This window comes from Aquarana catesbeiana, linkage group LG03 (genome assembly GCF_042186555.1).
Source record: "Aquarana catesbeiana isolate 2022-GZ linkage group LG03, ASM4218655v1, whole genome shotgun sequence".
NCBI classification, from domain to species: domain Eukaryota; kingdom Metazoa; phylum Chordata; class Amphibia; order Anura; family Ranidae; genus Aquarana; species Aquarana catesbeiana.
The window spans coordinates 191,971,614-191,991,806 of NC_133326.1; the positions used below are offsets into that span (position 1 = coordinate 191,971,614).

The 20,193-nt window shown below is 43.0% G+C and overlaps 1 protein-coding gene across 1 annotated transcript in view; it reads right to left on the reverse strand.

The window, feature by feature from the left end:
* LOC141131883 (chloride anion exchanger-like) overlaps window positions 1–20,193 on the reverse strand; it is a 134,153-nt gene that overhangs the window by 22,935 nt on the left and 91,025 nt on the right. The window contains exon 17 of the mRNA XM_073619673.1: window positions 14,333–14,387. Coding sequence (XP_073475774.1) covers window positions 14,333–14,387 — 55 coding nt within the window. The remainder of the gene's footprint in view (window positions 1–14,332; window positions 14,388–20,193) is intronic.

The following is a 20,193-nucleotide window of genomic DNA, read 5'->3' on the forward strand; positions in this document are numbered from 1 at the left end:
CTTCACATAAAGTATCACATTTGATGGTGATACACAGAGCTTACTATACTCCCAAGAGATTGTTTACGTTTGGTAAAAGAGCTGATGCCAACTGCCCTAGATGCCATGGCTCGATGAAATGGGATACCCCCCTTAATAGGGAAAGAGTTGGGGAAAGTTTGGGGTTAAAACCAGGAAACAAGGGAGATCTGAAATCTTATTTTGGTTAAGATGTTTAAAAAGTGTTGGAACATATTATTATATGACATGTTATTTAGTATAAAAGGAAGGTACAAAATAACCATGGAAATAAGAAAGAACTAAGACAGTAATTTAGGTGTGTGCTGAAGGGATGGGGGGAGGGGGGAGGGAATAAAGGTGGACAGTAAATAATGGATTGTGGGAACGAAGGAAAGATAAGTATTGAAAAAGATTCTTGATTTGTAATGTGTTATAACTTCCTTTTTTGTTATCAACTTTTGTAACAAAGGAAAAATTTAATAAAAAATAGTTATGAAAAAAAAAAGATTTAAATGGACATAAGTGTATAACAAATTAAAGCTGAATTTGGGGTAATACTTTTTTGCAGAATAATGGGATAAAGGTTTTATCTAAATGAGTACAAGATGATTATTGTAAGCACCTTTGTCAGTGTTAAATGATTTCTCTCAACCCTATAACTGCCACTTTTGCTGCACAGCTTGGTCTGTTAAGGGAAGTTAGAGAAGCAAAGACTGATATGTTATCGTTGGTGACAGGCTGCATCATATATGTAATTTTTTATTTTGTTTTTAGTACCACTTTAAGGGCAACTGATGCCCTAAGTAAAGCTTAACAATAATGTTCCCCAGCACCTTCATTGCTGCTAACTAACTAACAAGACATTAAGACTCATGAAGAGACACACGTGACACTATGACACACTTTTGAATTCTGATGTGTCCCCACATGACAAGTGTTGGTGCAGGCAACAGATACAAGTACCTGTTGGAAACAAGTTCATGAATCTGTATCAAATGTGGGTCTTAAGCGTAGGGGCCTCTACGATTAAGCCCTGTACTGGGTGTAACGCGTTAGAGGGGGTTCTCCCATGGGCATGAAACCAAGACAAACCCGCTTTAACATAAATGCGACGGGTAGTGTGCCTGGACAGTGTGCAGGCAGGCGCCTTTTTGTTGTAGCCCTGGTTCACTGTGCCACAGCAGCATACAAAAGTTGGCACTCTGGCCTGCCTCTGTATACCAACTTATAGTGGGTCTTAATTACCTCCAGTTTTGTTATTTACGAAGTAGAGGTAATTTTTTTTTTTTATTTGGTGCAGTAATAGAGTGGTACTTTTAAAAACTACCTGAATCTGCTGCACATGTTACTAAAACTATTGTAACAGGTGTCATGAATTTTGAAATCTGGTGCAGGCCATTTTAAAGGGCCTAACCTCCAGAGAAGTGTTGCTAGGACTTGAATTCCCTGGAATAAGAGTTAAAAGTGAAACAAAAGCTTGAAAATGTATAAACCTTTTTCAGTTTTCTTCCAGGTCCGATTCAAGCAAGAGAATAAACTATATTAACCACTTAAGGACCGGAAGATTTGCCCCCTTAATGACCAGGCCATTTTTTGCGATACGGCACTGCGTCTCTTTAACTGACAATTGCACGGTTGTGCGATGTTGTACCCAAAATAAAATTGATGGTCTTTTTTTATCCAACAAACAGAGCTTTCTTTTGGTGGCATTTGATCACCTCTGCAGTTTTTATTTTTTGCACTATAAACAAAAAAAGAGCGACAATTTTGAAAAACAAAATTTAATTTTTTACTTTTTGCTATAATGAATATCCCCCCCCCCCCAAAAAAACAAAACAAAACAAATGTCTTCATCAGTTTAGGCGAATCCGTATTCTTCTTCATATTTTTGGTAAAAAAAATCGCAATAAGCGTATATTGATTGGTTTGCACAAAAGTTATAGTGTCTACAAGATAGGGGATATATTTATGGCATTTTATTTTTTTTTTTTTTACTAGTAATGGTGGTGATCTGCGATTTTTAGTGGGACTGCAATATTGCGGCAGACAGATCAGACAATTTTGACACTTTTTTGGAACCATTGACATTTATACAGCGATCAGAGCTAAAAATAGCCACTGATTACTGTATAAATGTCACTGGTAGGGAAAGGGTTAACACTAGGAGGCGATCAAGGGGTTAAGTGTTTTCCCTGGGAGGTGTTTCTAACTGTATGGGGGCTGGGCTGACTGGAGGAGGAGAGAGATCATTGTTCCTAATCACTAGGAACAGACAATTTCTCTCTCCTCCCCTGACAGAACGAGGATCTGTTTCTTTAAACTGACAGATTCCCGTTCTGCCTGTCTCTGGAGTGATCGTGGGTGGCCGGTGGACATCAAATCCACCGGATCTGCTGGTTGGCTCCCCCGGCTGTAAATTGGCGCACGCGTGTGCCCACAAATCACCGTGTATGCGCCCGATGTACAATGACAGCGATTCACGCAGGGGAGCCGACTTGCCGCAGTACAACTGCGGCGCACGGTCCGTAACTAGTTAAACAAACTTGTTTTCATTTTATTAATTTTATTTATTTAGGAGATAGGGCATGTATCAAAATGAAGAAACTGACCCAGGCCTTTCATTTAGAATTGATTAGGGAAATCACTGCAATTCAATAATAAATGATTTTTTTTTTCTGTCCAGAAAGATGAAGGTAGAGGAGCCCCATATAAGTGTATGGGGCTTTAATGCATTTACTGTACGTGACTAGGAGAGAGAGGGCTTGAATTGGTTAGCTCAGGGCAAAGGAGCAAAAAGGATAAATGCCCCTTTTTTTAAAGTGCACTTATCCTCTGTGGTGCCCCCTTCTTTTGGTGCCCTAAGCACATGCTTATTTTCATAATGGTTAATACAGACCTGCCTATACATTTGAAGGCATCAATTATCAACAATACTGTCTGCAGGGAATTACAGAATAAGGTAGGACACAGTGAGGGGAGTTGATCAGAATGGATTTTTTTTTTAATGGATCTAACTTTTATTTTCAAAGTTTAATTGAACAAGCTGATTGGTTACTATTCACAGATGCTGCAGATTCTGTCTGCCCCAATATTAGCAATCTCTCCTTCAGATTGCCATGGATGGAAACAATTGCCTTGACTTTCACTTTTTTAGGCGTTACATTAATTACATATGGTGCATTTGTAACCTAAGGGAACTTTACCAACCATGCTTTTTGATAAATCATGTCTTTACCTTGTAAAGGTAAACATCAGACAGATAAGAAATAGCATGCCCTGTTTAACTATGAGTGAGTAGATGTCACAGCATAATGAACACAGCTGTCAACTGGTCACTAAATTATATGTAATCATACTACTGAGCAGATGTAAAGGGTTTCTTTGTTCAGACTCACTTATATCTAGCTACCATTGCAATGCAGGTTTCAGTATGTGATGACATCACTCTTACTACTGCATAAGTGATAGAAATCTAGAGACATGTGATGTGTCTCCTATAGTTCACATTAAATTGTATATATTTCTAGCCTATTCCTATTAGTCTGAGTGGTTTGGAAGTTTATAAAGTTACTTTGTGAAGATTTCTCACATTTACTTTCTTCTGTGACATATAGTCACTATGTCATGTGAGTAGACACTGCCCTGTCACAGATTTCCCAGAGCCTGCCTTTTAACTACAGAGTTTCAGGGACAGAGTCGGTACAGGGATCATTGCTTGCAGGCAGCAAGGTACCATGGGATATGCAGTCCTTAGAAATTAAAAGTAAACAGTGGAGGAGATGCTGCAATGCATGCAGGGAATACAGGAAGTTATGGAAAGAGATGGCGAGCAGACAGGCAGAGCTCACAACATTAAAGGAGATTTTTCAAGTAATCTTATATTGGGTTGTCAAAAGTATTGACTGTATTGTAATTACAATGTTGATGTTAAAAAAATAAGGTTTATGCTGTGACCACATAACCCCTTTAACACCCCACCGTATAGACAAATGACGGCGGGCGGGATCCCATCTTGTTCTCGGGGGATATCATATGCCCCAGTCTCACCACCCTGGGGGACACAGCGCAACCTATATCTCAGTAAAAAGACGATGATGTGGTTCTTTACCCATGTGATCAGCTGTGTCCAATCACAGCTGATCATATGTAAACACGAAAATACCGTTTATCGGCTCTACCCACTCACACTGACAGAGTGTGAAGAGAGGAGAGACGATCAGCAACATCTCCTCACAGGGGACACCTGTACAGATAATCAGGGCAATCTGTGCCCATCAGTGATGCCAGTTTATGCCCGTCAGTGATGTCAATCTGTGCCCATCACTAATTACAGTCAGTGCTGCCTTTCAGTTCCCATTAGTGCCTGCTCATCAGTGTCATCCATTAGTGCTGCTCATCAGTGCTGCCCATCCGTGCCACCTATCATTTCCCTATAGTGCCACCTATCAGTGCCCATCAATGCCACCTATCAGTGTCCATCAGTGACACCTATCAGTGCCCATCAGTGCCACCTATTAGTGCTCCTCAGTGCCACCTATCAGTGTGGCCTATCAGTGCTGCATATTACTGCCTCCTCATCAGTGCCTTTCAGTGCCGTCTCATCAGTGCCCATCAGTGCCACCCCATCAGTGCAGCCTATCAGTGCCCATCAGTGCAGCCTCATCGGTGCCCATCAGTGAAGGAGAAAAATTACTTATTTACAAATGTTCTGACAGAAACTAAAAAAAAAAAATTTTTTTTTTTTCAAATTTTTCAGTCTTCTTACAATTTTCTTAGCAAAAAATTTTAAAAAACAGCGGTGATTAAATACCACCAAAAGAAAGCTCTATTTGTGTGAAAAAAATGATAAAAATGTTATTCGGGTACAGTGTTTCATGACTGCACAATAGTCATTCAAAGTGCGACAGCGCTGCAAGCTGAGAATTGACCTGGGCAGGAAGGGGGTAAAAGCTCCATGTATTGAAGCGGTTAAACATCTGCTTCCCCAGCCTTTTCCTCGGCCCAGCGGTATGAATGCTGTTGATCCATGTGAATTGCAATGTCACCTATGAATTTGCCCTGTTCTGCGTATTCAAAGGAACACTTCCAATTCAGTACTCTTGGTTTGGCTAAAATTGAATGTGTTTAATGCATTACTGTATATATTGCAAAGTGAAGAGGCAAAAGCAGTATAATGAACTACAAACTTACTATCAATATTAGCAAGGTATACATCCACTTCAATTGTCAAATAGTCCTTTAGGTTATGTATAGATTGATGGAGTTTATGGTGGATAAGGAGGATATGCTGGTTATAATAATGGAGGATTTTAATGAGGTGCTTGATAAAAGTATAGACAGATTTCCGCCTGGGAAGCGCTTGGAAAATATGGGACAAGGTCAGTTGTGCCACTTTCTGGAGGAAGCAGAGCTGATGGACATGTGGAGAGTGCGGAATCCGATTGTTCAGCAGTATTCTTGCTTTTCAAGCTCTTATTCCACACTCTTCCTGATAGATATGGCTCTGGGAAATGGGGAAGCATTGCAGAATGTGAAAAATATACAATACCTGCCTAGAGGGGTCTCAGACCATTCGCTAATGGTGTTATCACTGTGTTTAGGGGGAAAAAGAGCTCTGAGGGTTTGGAAAATAAGCCCAATATGGTTTAAACTGATGAAGAATACAGATCAGGTCTTATTAAAGCTGGAAGAATTTGTACAGTTTAATACAGGAACAGTGTCAACTGGGGTACTCTGGGACGCCTTAAAGGCAATTCTTCGAGGTATTCTGATTCAGCAGGTGGCAAAAATTAAGAGAGAATCCAGGGAATGGGAGGAAAGTATTAGGAAAGAGGTGATAGAAGTAGAAAATAACTATGTAAAAGATCCAACCCCAGAAAAACAAAAAACATGACTTAGTAAACAGCAAGGGTATAGAATTGCAATAATAAAAAAGATAGAGAACAAGCGTCTCTCTCAGAAGCAGCGTTCCTTTGGAGACGGAGAAAGTGTGGGACGAATGTTGGCTGTGTGAAGGCAAATTCCCCTTCCTCTCCCATAACAATTAGGACCACAAATGGAAAGATTTCCTCTCTTACGATAGAGATGGTAGACACATTTAGTGACTATTATAAGAAATTGTATAATTCTTAGAGGTCGGTGGAGGAAGGAGAAATGAATACATTTTTAGAGAATGTGGAGATTCCGACTATTACCCAAGAGGACAGAGAAGATTTAGAAGCCCCAATATCTCTGAGGGAGTTACAACAAGCTGTGGCCGCGATGGCTAATCAAAAATCTCCTGGGCCAGATGGACTCCCTGTGGAGACGTACAAATATTATGGGCAAATATTACTTTCCGAGTTGCTTAAGACATTGAGGGGAGTGGAGTTAGAGGGGAAACTACCCGCCTCAATGTTAGAGGCAATTATTATAGTAATGCATAAAGAAGGGAAGGATCCGTTAGACATAGCATCATATAGACCGATATCCCTGTCATGCTCAGATGTCAAAATATTAGCCAGGGTACTAGTAGATAGGCTAAATAAAATCGCCTCAAAACTTGTACATCCAGATCAAACGGGATTTATTGCTAACAGGTCTACTAGTATGAATATCAGATGGGCATTCCTGAATATCCAGAGCCCATCAGAAAGTGGGGGACCGAGAGTTGTTTTGTCATTGGACATGACTAAAGCTTTTGATAGCTTAGAGTGGGAATACATCTGGTGTGTTCTGGAGAAATTTGGGTTTGGACCTTCTTTTATTGGATGGATAAAAATGTTGTATAATGACCCAAGTGCTAAAGTTAGAATTAATAATGAATATTCGGAAAGAATTGAAATGAGCAGGGGGACAAGACAGGGGTGCCAATTGTCGCCCCTGTCTTTTGCTCTTGGGATGGAACCCTTGGCAATTGCAATAGGGTTGAGTTCAGAGATGAAAGGATTCCAAGGGAATACGGGAGAAGAAAGAATCTCATTATATGCAGATGATGTTCTTCTCTTTTTGGGGGATACTGGCCAATCCTTAAGATCAGCAATAAAATTAGTGGAGGATTTTGGAAGATTTACAGGATCGGCAATAAATTGGGAGAAGTCGGAATTGTTGCCAGTGGACCCTATGGACTGTCAGAGATGCCCCAATTAGAAGTGGTAGAGGCAATGAAATATCTAGGGATATATATGACAAGAAATCCTAATCAATATATTAGTAAGAACATAATACCATTATTGGTCAAATTTAAGCAAAAGTGTAAAATTTGGAGCCGCCTCCCTCTTTCGGTGGCGGGCCGATGCAGCCTGATCAAAATGATATGGATGCCACAACTGTTGTATCTGCTACATAACTCCACAGTGTGGATTTGCAAAAATGGTTTAAAAAAAAAAGAAACTCTCTTTAGAGAGTTGATTTGGACTAAAGGCCAGGCAAGGGTTAGGCTGCAAGTGCTGCAGCTACCAAGGGAGGAGGGGGGTTTAGCAGTGCCTCACCCTAAAAGTTACTATTTAGCGGCACAGCTGCAACACTTAATGGGATGTGATGTAGAGGATGGGGGCAGCGCAAGTGGGAGAATAATGCTGGCAGGAGCTCCACATAATACCGTAGTGGATGCATTAGAAGCGGAATCTTTTATCCATAGGAATTCTGCAATAAAGATAGTCATAAAGATTTGGAAAACAGTTAAAATGCTGATGGGATATACAGGGATATAGGAGTGTACCCCTCTCTAGAATAATAATTTGCAGGAATTGCTATCAATAGAAAAGGTTAAAGAGTGGGAAACACGGGGCATAAACAAGTTGATTTAACTCTATGATGGAAGCATCATGAAAACATTCCTGGATCTGAGAAAACAATATGATATACCATATAATTCATTCTATAGATATCTACAGATCAGACATGCATTAGCAGCTCAATTTAGGACACATGCACCAGAATGGAACAAAACCCCCCTTCTCCAAAGTATAACTGCAGCAGACCAGTGGACTTATTTCCACGTTATACGGACAGATACACAATAAAATCAGTATAGGCTTGGAGCCCCTTAATGGGAGGAGGAGATGGGAAGAGGACATAGGGGAAATAACACAGGAACAGTGGAAGAGGATATTGGAAATGGGACCATTGGTATCAGTCTCCCCTTCACATAAAGTATCACATTTGATGGTGATACACAGAGCTTACTATACTACCAAGAGATTGTTTATGTTTGGTAAAAGAGCTGATGCCAACTGCCCTAGATGCCAGGGAACTGGAGATCGCATACACATGATGTGGAGATGTGGAGATGCCCAAAGGAGATGCCCGATATTGGGAGGGAGTTACTGATACCATAAACAAAATATATGGGAAGACATTGGAGATGGATCCTAAGCTCTGTGTGCTGGGATACAGGAAGGAGTACGGGGAAAGGAGGCGTACCACAGTGGCAGTGCTACGGTGCCTGTTTCAGGCAAGAAAATTGATTGCGCAGAGATGGCAATCAAAGAGACCCCCGTCAGTGAGCGAATGGACCCAAATTATAAGTGAGGTAATATGGAAGGAGAAAGTAGTCTATATAAAAAGAGGAAATCTCAAGGAATTTGAAAAGATGTGGAGGCCATGGCTCGATGAAACGGGATACCCCCTTAATAGGGAAAGAATTGGGGAAAGTTTGGGGTTAAAACCAGGAAACAAGAGAGGTCTGAAAACTTATTTTGGTTAAGATGTTTAAAAAGTGTTGGAAAATATTATTATATGACAAGTTATTTAGTATAAAAGGAAGGTACAAAATAACCATGGAAAAAAGAAAGAAGTATGACAGTAATTTAAGTGTGTGCTGCAGGGATGGGGGGAGGAGGGAGGGAATAAAGGTGGACGATAAATAATGGATTGTGGGAATGAAGGAAAGATAAGTATTTAAAAAGATTCTTGATTTGTAATGTGTTATAATTTCCTTTCACTTTTTACTATCAAATTTTTGTAACAAACAAAAAATTTAATAAAGAATAATTATATATATAAAAAAAAAAAAAAAAGATTTAAATGGACATAAGTGTATAACAAATTAAAGCTGAATTCGGGGTAATACTTTTTTGCAGAATAATAGGATAAAGCTTTTTTCTAAATGAGTACAAGATGATTATTGTAAGCACCCTTGTCAGTGTTAAATGATTTCTCTCAACCCTATAACTGCCACTTTTGCTGCACAGCTTGGTCTGTGAAGGGAAGTTAGAAAAGCAAAGACTGATATGTTATCGTTGGTGACAGGCTGCATCATATATGTCATTTTTTATTTTGTTTTTAATCCCACTTTAAGGGCAACTGATGTAGTGTTCCCCAGCCCCTTCATTGCTACTAACTAACTAACAAGACATTAATACTCATGAAGAGACACACGTGACACTATGACACACTTTTGAATTCTGATGTGTCCCCACATGACAAGTGTTGGTGCAGGCAACAGATACAAGTACCTGTTAGAAACAAGTTCATGAATCTGGGGCAAGAATCAAATGTGGGGCCTAGGCGTAGGGGCCTCTACGATTAAGCACTGTACTGGGTGTAACGCGTTAGAGGGGGTTCTCCCATGGGCATGAAACCAAGACAAATCCGCTTTAACATAAATGTGACTGGTAGTGTGCCTGGACAGTGTGCAGGCAGGCGCCATTTTGTTGTAGCCCTGGTTCACTGTGCCACAGCAGCATACAAAAGTTGGCACTCTGGCCTGCCTCTGTATACCAACTAATTACCTCCAGTTTTGTTATTTACGAAGTAGAGGTATTTTTTTTTTAATTTGGTGCAGTAATAGAGCCACCTTGTAAAAGTGGCACTTTTAAAAACTACCTGAATCTGCTGCACATGTTACTAAAACTATTGCAACAGGTGTCATGAATTTTGAAATCTGGTGCAGGCCATTTTAAAGGGCCTAACCTCCAGAGAAGTGTTGCTAGGACTTGAATTCCCTGGAATAAGAGTTAAAAGTGAAATAAAAGCTTGAAAATGTATAAAACTTTTTCAGTTTTCTTCCAGGTCCGCCACAAGCAAGGGAATAAACTATATCAACCACTTAAGGACCGGCAGATTTGCCCCCTTAATGACCAGGCCATTTTTTGCGATACGGCACTGCGTCTCTTTAACTGACAATTGCGCGGTCGTGCGATGTTGTACCCAAATAAAATTGATGTCCTTTTTTTCCAACAAATAGAGCTTTCTTTTGGTGGTATTTGACCACCTCTGCAGTTTTTATTGTTTGCACTTTAAACAAAAAAAGAGCGACAATTTTGAAAAAAAAAAAAAAATTTACTTTTTGCTATAATCCCCCCCAAAAAATAAAAAAAAACAAATGTCTTTATCAGTTTAGGCCAATATGTATTCTTCTACATATTTTTGGTAAAAAAAATCGCAATAAGCGTATATTGATTGATTTGCACAAATGTTATAGCGTCTACAAGGGGATATATTTATGGCATTTTTATTTATTTATTTATTTTTTTACTAGTAAAGGTGGCGATCTACGATTTTTAATGGGACTGCAATATTGCGGCAGACAGATTGGACACTTTTGACACTTTTTTGGAACCACTGACATTTATACAGCGATCAGAGCTAAAATTAGCCACTGATTATAAATGTCACTGGTAGAGAAAGGGTTAACAGTAGGAGGCGATCAAGGGGTTAAGTGTTTTCCCTGGGAGGTGTTTCTAATTGTATGGGGGCTGGGCTGACTGGAGGAGGAGAGAGATCATTGTTCCTAATCACTAGGAACAGACAATTTCTCTCTCCTCCCCTGACAGAACGGGGATCTGTTTCTTTATACTGACAGATTCCCGTTCTGCCTGTCTCTGGAGTGATCGCAGGTGGCTGGCGGACATCAAATCCACCGGATTGGCTCTGGTTGGCTCCCCCGGCTGTAAATTGCCTTATCCTTGGGCCCACAAATCACCGTGTATGCGCCCGATGTACAATGACGGCGTTTTGCGCAGGGGAGCTGAATTGCTGCAGTACAACTGCAGCTGCCGGTCCGTAACTAGTTAAACAAACATGTTTTCATTTTATTAATTTTATTCATTTAGGAGATAGGGCATGTATCAAAATGAAGAACCTGACCCAGGCCTTTCATTTAGAATTGATTAGGGAAATCACTTCAATTCAATAATAAATGATTTTTTTTTTTCTGTCCAGAAAGATGAAGGTAGAGGAGCCCCATATAAGTGTATGGGGCTTTAATGCATTTACTGTACGTGACTAGGAGAGAGAGGGATTGTATTGGTTAGCTCAGGGCAAAGGAGCAAAAAGGATAAATGCCTCTTTTTTTAAAGTGCACTTATCCTCTGTGGTGCCTCCTTCTTTTGGTGCCCTAAGCACATGCTTATTTTCGTAATGGTTAATACAGACCTGCCTATACATTTGAAGGCATCAATTATCAACAATACTGTCTGCAGGGAATTACAGAATAAGGTAGGACACAGTGAGGGGAGTTGATCAGAATGGATTTTTTTTTTTAATGGATCTAACTTTTATTTTCAAAGTTTAATTGAACAAGCTGATTAGTTATTATTCACAGCTGCTGCAGATTCTGTCTGCCCCAATATTAGTAATCTCTCCTTCAGATTGCCATGGATGGAAACAATTGCCTTGACTTTCACTTTTTAGGCGTTGCTTTAATTACATATGGTGCATTTGTAACCTAAGGGAACTTTACCAACCATGCTTTTTGTTGAATCATGTCTTTACCTTGTAAAGGTAAACATCAGACAGATAAGAAATAGCATGCCCTGTTTAACTAGGAGTGAGTAGACGTCACAGCATAATGAACACAGCTGTCAACTGGTCACTAAATTATATGTAATCATACTACTGAGCAGATGTAAAGGGTTTCTTTGTTCAGACTCACTTATATCTAGCTACCGTTGCAATGCAGGTTTCAGTATGTGATGACATCACTCTTACTACTGCATAAGTGATAGAAATCTAGAGACATGTGATGTGTCTCCTATAGTTCACATTAAATTGTATATAATTCTAGCCTATTCCTATTAGTCTGAGTGGTTTTGAAGTTTATAAAGTTACTTTGTGAAGATTAATCACATTTACTTTCTTCTGACATATAGTCACTATGTCATGTGAGTAGGCACTGCCATAGGTGTGCGCAGCCTATTGCATTAGGGTGTGCACCCTAAAGCTCAAAACACACATGAACACCACTTGCTGTTACAGGGAGGAGACTCTGATGGTAGGAGACAGTTGATTGGGAGCATATTACGTTACACCCTAAATACAGGTGTAATGGGTTCCTAAATTTGAGCCTAGTGTTTATTATAATGGGGGCATTTACACTGGATAATGCTAATGTACTGTACATGAGGTGATTAGGGTTGTGCCCAGGCACATCCGGCACACCCTGTGCGCACGCCTATGGGCACTGCCCTGTCACAGATTTCCCAGAGCCTGCCTTTTAACTACAGAGTTTCAGGGACAGAGTCTGTACAGGGATCATTGCTTGCAGGCAGCAAGGTACCATGGGATATGCAGTCCTTAGAAATTAAAAGTAAACAGTGGAGGAGATGCTGCAATGCATGCAGGGAATACAGGAAGTTATGGAAAGAGATGGCGAGCAGACAGGCAGAGCTCACAACATTAAAGGAGATTTTTCAAGTAATCTTATATTGGGTTTTCAAAAATATTGACTGTTTGTATTGTAATTAGAATGTTGATGTTAAAAAAATAAGGTTTATGCTGTGACCACATAACCCCTTTAACACCCCACCGTATAGACAAATGACGACGGGCGGGATCCCATCTAGTTCTGGGGGGACATTATATGACATAGCCCCAGTCTCACCACCCTGGGGGACACAGCGCAACCCTGATTTCAGTAAAAAGCCGATGATGCGGTTCTTTACCTATGTGATCAGCTGTGTCCAATCACAGCTGATCATATCTAAAGAAGGAAATACCGTTTATCGGCTCTACCCGCTCAAACTGACAAGGTGTGAGAAGAAGTGAGCCGATCAGCAACATCTCCTCACAGGGGACACCTGTACAGAAAATCAGGGCAATCTGTGCCCATCAGTGATGACAATTTGTGCCCGTCAGTGATGTCAATCTGTGCCCATCTCTAAGAGCCCTTGCACACTGGGGCGCGGGGCGGCGTCGGCGGTAAAACGCCGCTATTATTAGCGGCGTTTTACCGTCGGTATGCGGCCGCTAGCGGGGCGGTTTTACCCCCCGCTAGCGGCCGAGAAAGGGTTAAATACCACCGCAAAGCGCCTCTGCAGAGGCGCTTTGCCGGCGGTATAGCCGCGCCGTCCTATTGATTTCAATGGGCAGGAGCGGTAAGGGAGCGGTATACACAACGCTCCTTCACCGCTCCGAAGATGCTGCTGGCAGGACTTTTTTTACCGTCCTGCCAGCGCATCGCTCCAGTGTGCAAGCCCTCGGGGCTTTCACACTGGAATGAAAGCAGCGGCACTTTCGGGGCGGTTTGCAGGCGCTATTATTAGCGCAATAGCGCCTGCAAACCGCCCTAGTGTGCAAGGGCTCTAATTGCAGTCAGTGCTGCCTTTCAGTTCCCATTAGTGCCTGCTCATCAGTGCCATCCATCAGTACTGCCCATCAGTGCTACCCATCCGTGTCACCTATCATTTCTCATCAGTGCCACCTATCAGTGCCTATCAGTGCCATCTATCAGTGCCCATCAGTGCCACCTATTAGTGCTCCTCAGTGCCACCTATCAATGCGGCCTATCAGTGCTGCATATTACTGCCTCCTCATCAGTAACCTTCAGTGCTGTCTCATCAATGCCCACCAGTGCCACCCCATCAATGCAGTCTATCAGTGCCCATCAGTGCAGCCTCATCGGCGCCCATCAGTGAAGGAGAAAAATTACTTATTTACAAATGTTCTGACAGAAACTAAAAAAAAGTTTTGTTTTGTTTTCAAATTTTTCAGTCTTTTTACATTTTTTTTTAGCAAAAAATTAAAAAAAAACAGCGATGATTAAACACCACCAAAAGAAAGCTCTATTTGTGCGAAAAAAATGATAAAAATGTCATTTGGGTACAGTGTTGCATGACTGCACAATAGTCATTGACAGCGCTGCAAGCTGAAAAATTGGCCTGGGCAGGAAGGGGGTAAAAGTTCCCTGTATTGAAGTGGTTAAACATCTGCCTCCCTAGCCTATTCCTCGGCCAGTATGAATGCTGTTGATCCATGTGAATTGCAATGTCACTTATGACTTTGCTGCACATTCAAAGGAACACTTCCAATTCAGTGCTCTTGGTTTGGCTAAAATTGAATGTGTTTAATGCATTACTGTATATATTGCAAAGTGAAGAGGCAAAAGCAGTATAATGAACTACAAACTTACTATCAATATTAGCAAGGTATACATCCACTTCAATTGTCAAATAGTCTTTCAGAATCTGGAAAATGACAGAAAAATGTTTATTAAAAGATAAATATTATCTTATATCCATCATCTGAAATTAATTTACTAAATAAATACATATCTAGATTAATATATCAATCTTTACCATTACTGATCTTTATCAGACTGCTTGAATCTGGATTTATTTACATCACTCATCACAAAGGCATGCTTCCAATTACTAGCATCTGGGTCATATTCAAAAGATGTGTTGTGATTTCTGAACAGATTAATTCATCTTTTGTTTTCATCAAAATGTAACTACGAGACTCATATTTGAGGTGATTATAGCTATATTAGGTAACACAGACCTCCACCGGGCCACATCCTAAATTAAATGGTAAAAGCAGATATATTCTGCCATGATATGGTTTTTAATGGCACACACATGAGACATAAACAATCATTTTAATAAAATAAACAGTCTTCATTTAGACTCAATAGTAAAAAACGCCACTATGTATACAAATCTTAAAAACCAACAGCCTTTAAGGCCAGGAAGATAAATATACCCCAATTAACCTGTCCACAACAAAGGACGTCTATATCATGCAATAGGTTCTGTGGTAAGTAAATGTTGGTAAGTAGGTCCTCATACAATGGTCAATGTGTTACCCTCACTGCGTATAGGGTTGCCACCTCATCCCTTTTAACCCGAACACATATTAATTACACAGGTTCTGTGGCTAATTGAATGCAGGTAAGGCACTAAGTGAGTTTAATTACCACCTTAATCAGCCACAGAACCTGTGTAATTAATATGTGTTCGGGTTCAAAGGGATGAGGTGGCAACCCTAACTGCATAGCTTTTTCAGGACCATTATGAGTGGAGTATCATTTTCTAACAACATTATTAGTGGGTAGGGATGAGCCGAACACCCCCCGGTTCGGTTTGCACCAGAACCTGCGAACGGACCGAAAGTTCGCACAAACGTTAGAACCCCATTGACGTCTATGGGACTCGAACGTTCGAAATCAAAAGTGCTCATTTTAAAGGCTAATTTGCATGGTATTGTCCTAAAAAGGGTTTGGGGACCCGGGTCCTACCCCAGGGGACATGTATCAATGCAAAAAAAACTTTTAAAAACGGCCGTTTTTTCGGGAGCAGTGATTTTAATGATGCTTAAAGTAAAAAAAAAAAAAGTGAAATATTCCTTTAAATATCGTACCTGAGGGGTGTCTATAGTATGCCTGTAAAGTGACGCGTGTTTCCCGTGTTTAGAACAGTCCCTGCACCAAATGTCATTTTTAAAGGAAAAAATCTAATTTAAAACTGCTTGCGGGTTTAATGTAATGTCGGGTCCTGGCAATATGGATGAAAATCAGTGAGACAAACGGCATGGGTACCCCCCAGTCCATTACCAGGCCCTTTGGGTCTTGTATGGATATTAAGGGGAACCCCGCACCCAAATTAAAATAAGGAAAGGTGTGGGGCCACCAGGCCCTATATACTCTGAACAGCAGTATACAGGCTGTAGGTTTGTTGTTAAGTAGAATCTCTTTGTAATTTTGAACGGGTACATTTTTAACGTGTTTAGCTCCAGCCAAAAAATCTTTTTTAAGCTTTTTGGAAAACATAGGGAAGGGTTATCACCCCTGTGACATTTGTTTTGCTGTCTTTCCTCCTCTTCAGAAGATTTCACCTCACTTTTTGTCCCAATGGATTGGAAAGCATCAGTGGAAAGGAGAAATGTTTTTCCCATATTAACTCTTACAGGAGAGAATTTCCCTTCCTAGGGGTAGATTTATTCTCACTTCCTGTTGTCTCCTTCCGTTTGCAAGTAGGAGTCATTTGTAAGTTAGTTGTTTGAAAGTAGGGTCCTGCCCTATATACTCAGCAGAAATTTGGGCCTTAGGTGTTGCTGTGGCCACAACACTGTAAGCCCTCACAGGGCTCTGCTGTGAAATATTAGATCAAGAATTGTAATTACATGCCCCTGTTGAACAGGAGCTGAAAAATTAGGCCTTAGGCACTGGTGCTGGTGCCACAACACTGCAACCCCTCACAGACACTCTAGTTGGAATGCAGGAACGAGCCCTGCTGCAAAGTATTGCATCAAAAATTGTAATTACACGCCCCTGTTAAACAAGGGCTGAAAAATTGGGCCTTAGGCACTGGTGCTGGTGCCACAACACTGCAACCCCTCACAGACACTCTAGTTGGAATGCAGGAACGAGCCCTGCTGCAAAGTATTACATCAAAAATCGTAATTACACGCCCCTGTTAAACAGGGGTTGAAAAATTGTGCCTTAGGCACTGGTGGTGGCACCCAGAACCAAAAATGTTCTTACAAGCTATCAGCGTGATGAGTGAGGAGGAAGAGGATAATTACTCAGGGATAGTCACTCAGTATCAGCATAGGCAGTCTTTTAAGGGATCTGAGATTTCAAAAAATATTATTCGGTTACATCAGCATCAGGTGCTTGGTAGCTGGTGGTGATCCAAGACTCATTCATTTTTATGAAGGTCAGTCGATCGACCGAGTCAGTGGACAGACGCACCCTGTGATCGGTTACCACGCCTCCAGCAGCACTGAATGTGCGTTCCGAAAGAACGCTGGATGCAGGACAGGCCAGTAGCTCAATTGCATACTGTGCAAGCTCTGGCCAGTGATCCATCCTCAAGACCCAGTAACCCAGAGGATTTTCGGTGGGAAAGGTGTCCAAGTCTGATCTTGCCCCTAGGTATTCCTGCACCATGTAAAACAGACGCTGGCGATGGTTGCTGGAACCGATCATACCTTGGGGCTGCGGACCAAAAAATTGTCTGAACGCATCGGTCAGATGGCCACCTTCTCCACCGCTCCTTCTTTGACTGACCGAAGCCTCAGCAACACGTTGTCCAGAAACAGGAGTTTGTAACCTCCCAGTCTCTGGGAACGCGTTGCACAGACCTTTCTGCAAGGCCTCCCGAAGATGTTTCATCCTCTGCTCCCTCTGCGATGGCAAGATAAGGTCCGCAACCTTACCCTTGTAACGTGGATCAAGGAGGGTTGCCAGCCAGTATTGGTCCTTCTCCTTGATACCACGAATACGAGGATCCTTACGCAGGCTTTGCAGGATCAGGGAGGCCATGCAGCGTAGGTTTGCTGAGGCATTCGGTCCGGAGTCCTCTGGGTCACTAAGGACGACATGGTCCGCAGCCACCTCCTCCCAGCCACGTACAAGTCCATGTGTTTCTTGGGACTGATCCCTTAAAGACTGCTGCTGATGCTGAGTGCCAGGCTCCACCTCCATACTGACACAATCTTCCTCCTCCTCCTCTTCCTCCTCGTCCTCTTCCTGTGTGATCGGCGGGCACGCAGGAACACTGTCTGGATAAAGGGGGCCTTGAGAGCTAAGGAAGTCCTCCTCTTCCTGCCTCTGTTCTGCCTCAAGTGCCCTGTCCATTATTCCATGCAGCGTGTGCTCCAACAGGTGGACAAGGGGGACAGTGTCACTGATGCATGCACTGTCACTGCTCACCATCCTCGTGGCCTCCTCAAATGGTGACAGGACAGTGCATGCATCCCTGATCATGGCCCACTGGCGTGGGGAAAAAAAACCAAGCTCCCCTGACCCTGTCCTGGTGCCATAGTCGCACAGGTACTCATTGATGGCCCTCTGCTGCATGTGCAGCCGCTGCAGCATGGCCAACGTTGAGTTCCACCTGGTGGGCATGTCACAGATTAGGCGGTTCTTGGGCAGGTTAAACTCCTTTTGGAGGTCCGTCAGCCGAGCACTGGCATTATATGACCGGCGGAAATGCACACAGACTTTCCTGGCCTGCCTCAGGACATCCTGTAAGCCCGGGTACCTGCCCAAGAACCGCTGCACCACCAAGTTAAGGACGTGAGCCAAACAGGGCACATGGGTCATTTGTCCCTGTCGGAGGGCAGAGAGGAGGTTGGTGCCATTGTCGCAAACCACCATTCCTGCCTTAAGTTGGCGTGGCGTCAACCACCTCTGAACCTGCCCCTGCAGAGCTGACAGAACCTCTGCCCCAGTGTGGCTCCTGTCCCCCAAGCACACCAGCTCAAGCACCGCATGGCATCTTTTGGCCTGCGTACTTGCGTAGCCCCTTGAACGACTACGGAGCACCGCTGGTTCCGAGGAAGAGGCCATGGAGGAAGAAGAAGAGGAGGGGGTGGAGGAGAGAGGTGTGTCACAATCATTAGCATTTTGGAGGCGTGGTGGCGGAACAACCTCCAACACTACTGCACCTTGTCCTGCATCCTTCCCAGCTGCCAGCAGAGTCACCCAATGCGCCGTGAAACTTAGGTAACGTCCCTGTCCATGCCTGCTGGACCATGAGTCAGCGGTAATATGCACCTTACCGCTGACCGCCCTGTCCAGCGAGGCATGGACATTGCCTTCCACATGCTGGTAGAGAGCCGGAATCGCCTTCCGTGAGAAAAAGTGGCGTTTGGGTACCTGCCACTGAGGAACTGCACATTCCACAAACTCACGGAAGGGGGCAGAGTCTACCAACTGAAAAGGCAGCAGTTGAAGTGCTAGCAATTTTGCCAAGCTAGCATTCAACCGTTGGGCATGTGGATGGCTGGGAGCAAACTTCTTTCGGCGGTGCAGCAGCTGGGGCAGGGAAATTTGTCTGGTACAATCTGACGTCGGTGTACCAAAATCAGATTGCCAACAAGTACGTGGCTGTGACACACCTAATTCTACACCTTCATTCCTCTCAGTGCAGGTCTCAGAGAGGACTGAAGGTCTAGTGGGGTTGGAAATCTCAGCTGATGAGGAGCAAGCAGAGGTCCTCTTTGTTCTTTGGTGTGGGTCTTTTAGATAGGCTTGCCAACGAACTGCATGGCAGGTCAACATATGTCTGGTCAAGCATGTGGTACCCAAGCGGGAGATGTTTTGGCCACGCGAGATACGCTTGAGACATATGTTGCAAATAGCAGCGGTGCGATCTGATGCACTCGTCTCAAAAAAGGCCCACACCAAAGAACTTTTTGAATAACGCGCAGAGACTGCAGCGCTCTGCACATGTGGAGCTTTGGGGTGTGATGCAGTCAATGTGCTGCCCTTAGGCTGGCCCCTGGAGGGCATCCTGCCTCGTTGGTGATGTGCCGCCTCCTCCTCCTCCTCCTCCTCCTCTCTCCTATCAGGCACCCACGTTGAGTCAGTGACCTCATCATCCCCTCCCTCCTCATCACTGGAGCAAACCTGGCAGTATGCTGCAGCAGGGGGAGCATGACTGCCAGATTGCTGTCCTTCTTGGGCACCCCCTCTGTCCGTGCTCGTGTTACTGCCTTCATCGAGCTCAGTATCATCATCAGAGCCTTCCAAACGCTGGGCATCCTCCTGGAGCATGTACCCAACACTGTGGTCAAACAGTTCGAGGGACTCCTCAGGAGGACATGGTGGGGCTAGGGAAGGAGTCACTGATGACATTGAGCCGAGGGAAGAGGCCGCTGCTTTGCCAGACAAAGTACCCTGGGCATGGGTGAGAGAGGATGAGGAGGATGAGGACGGCTTGGTCATCCACTCGACCAAGTCTTCCGCATGTTGCTGCTCAACATGGCCAGCTGCCGAAAAAAAGGCCAAGCGTGTCCCATGGCCACGTGCTGATGAGGATGCACCGTCTCCACGACCAGCACTAGACACAGAGCCTGCTTGCCCTCTCTTATTGGCTTGTGACTGTCTGCCTCTCCTTCTTGGCCTTCCAGACATACTAATGGCCTGTAGCTGCACTAAGCTGGGATATATATATATATATATATATATATATATATATATGTACTGATACTGCAGCTAGCAAAATCAACTGTCTGCCTGTAGTATGAGAACACCACCAACCT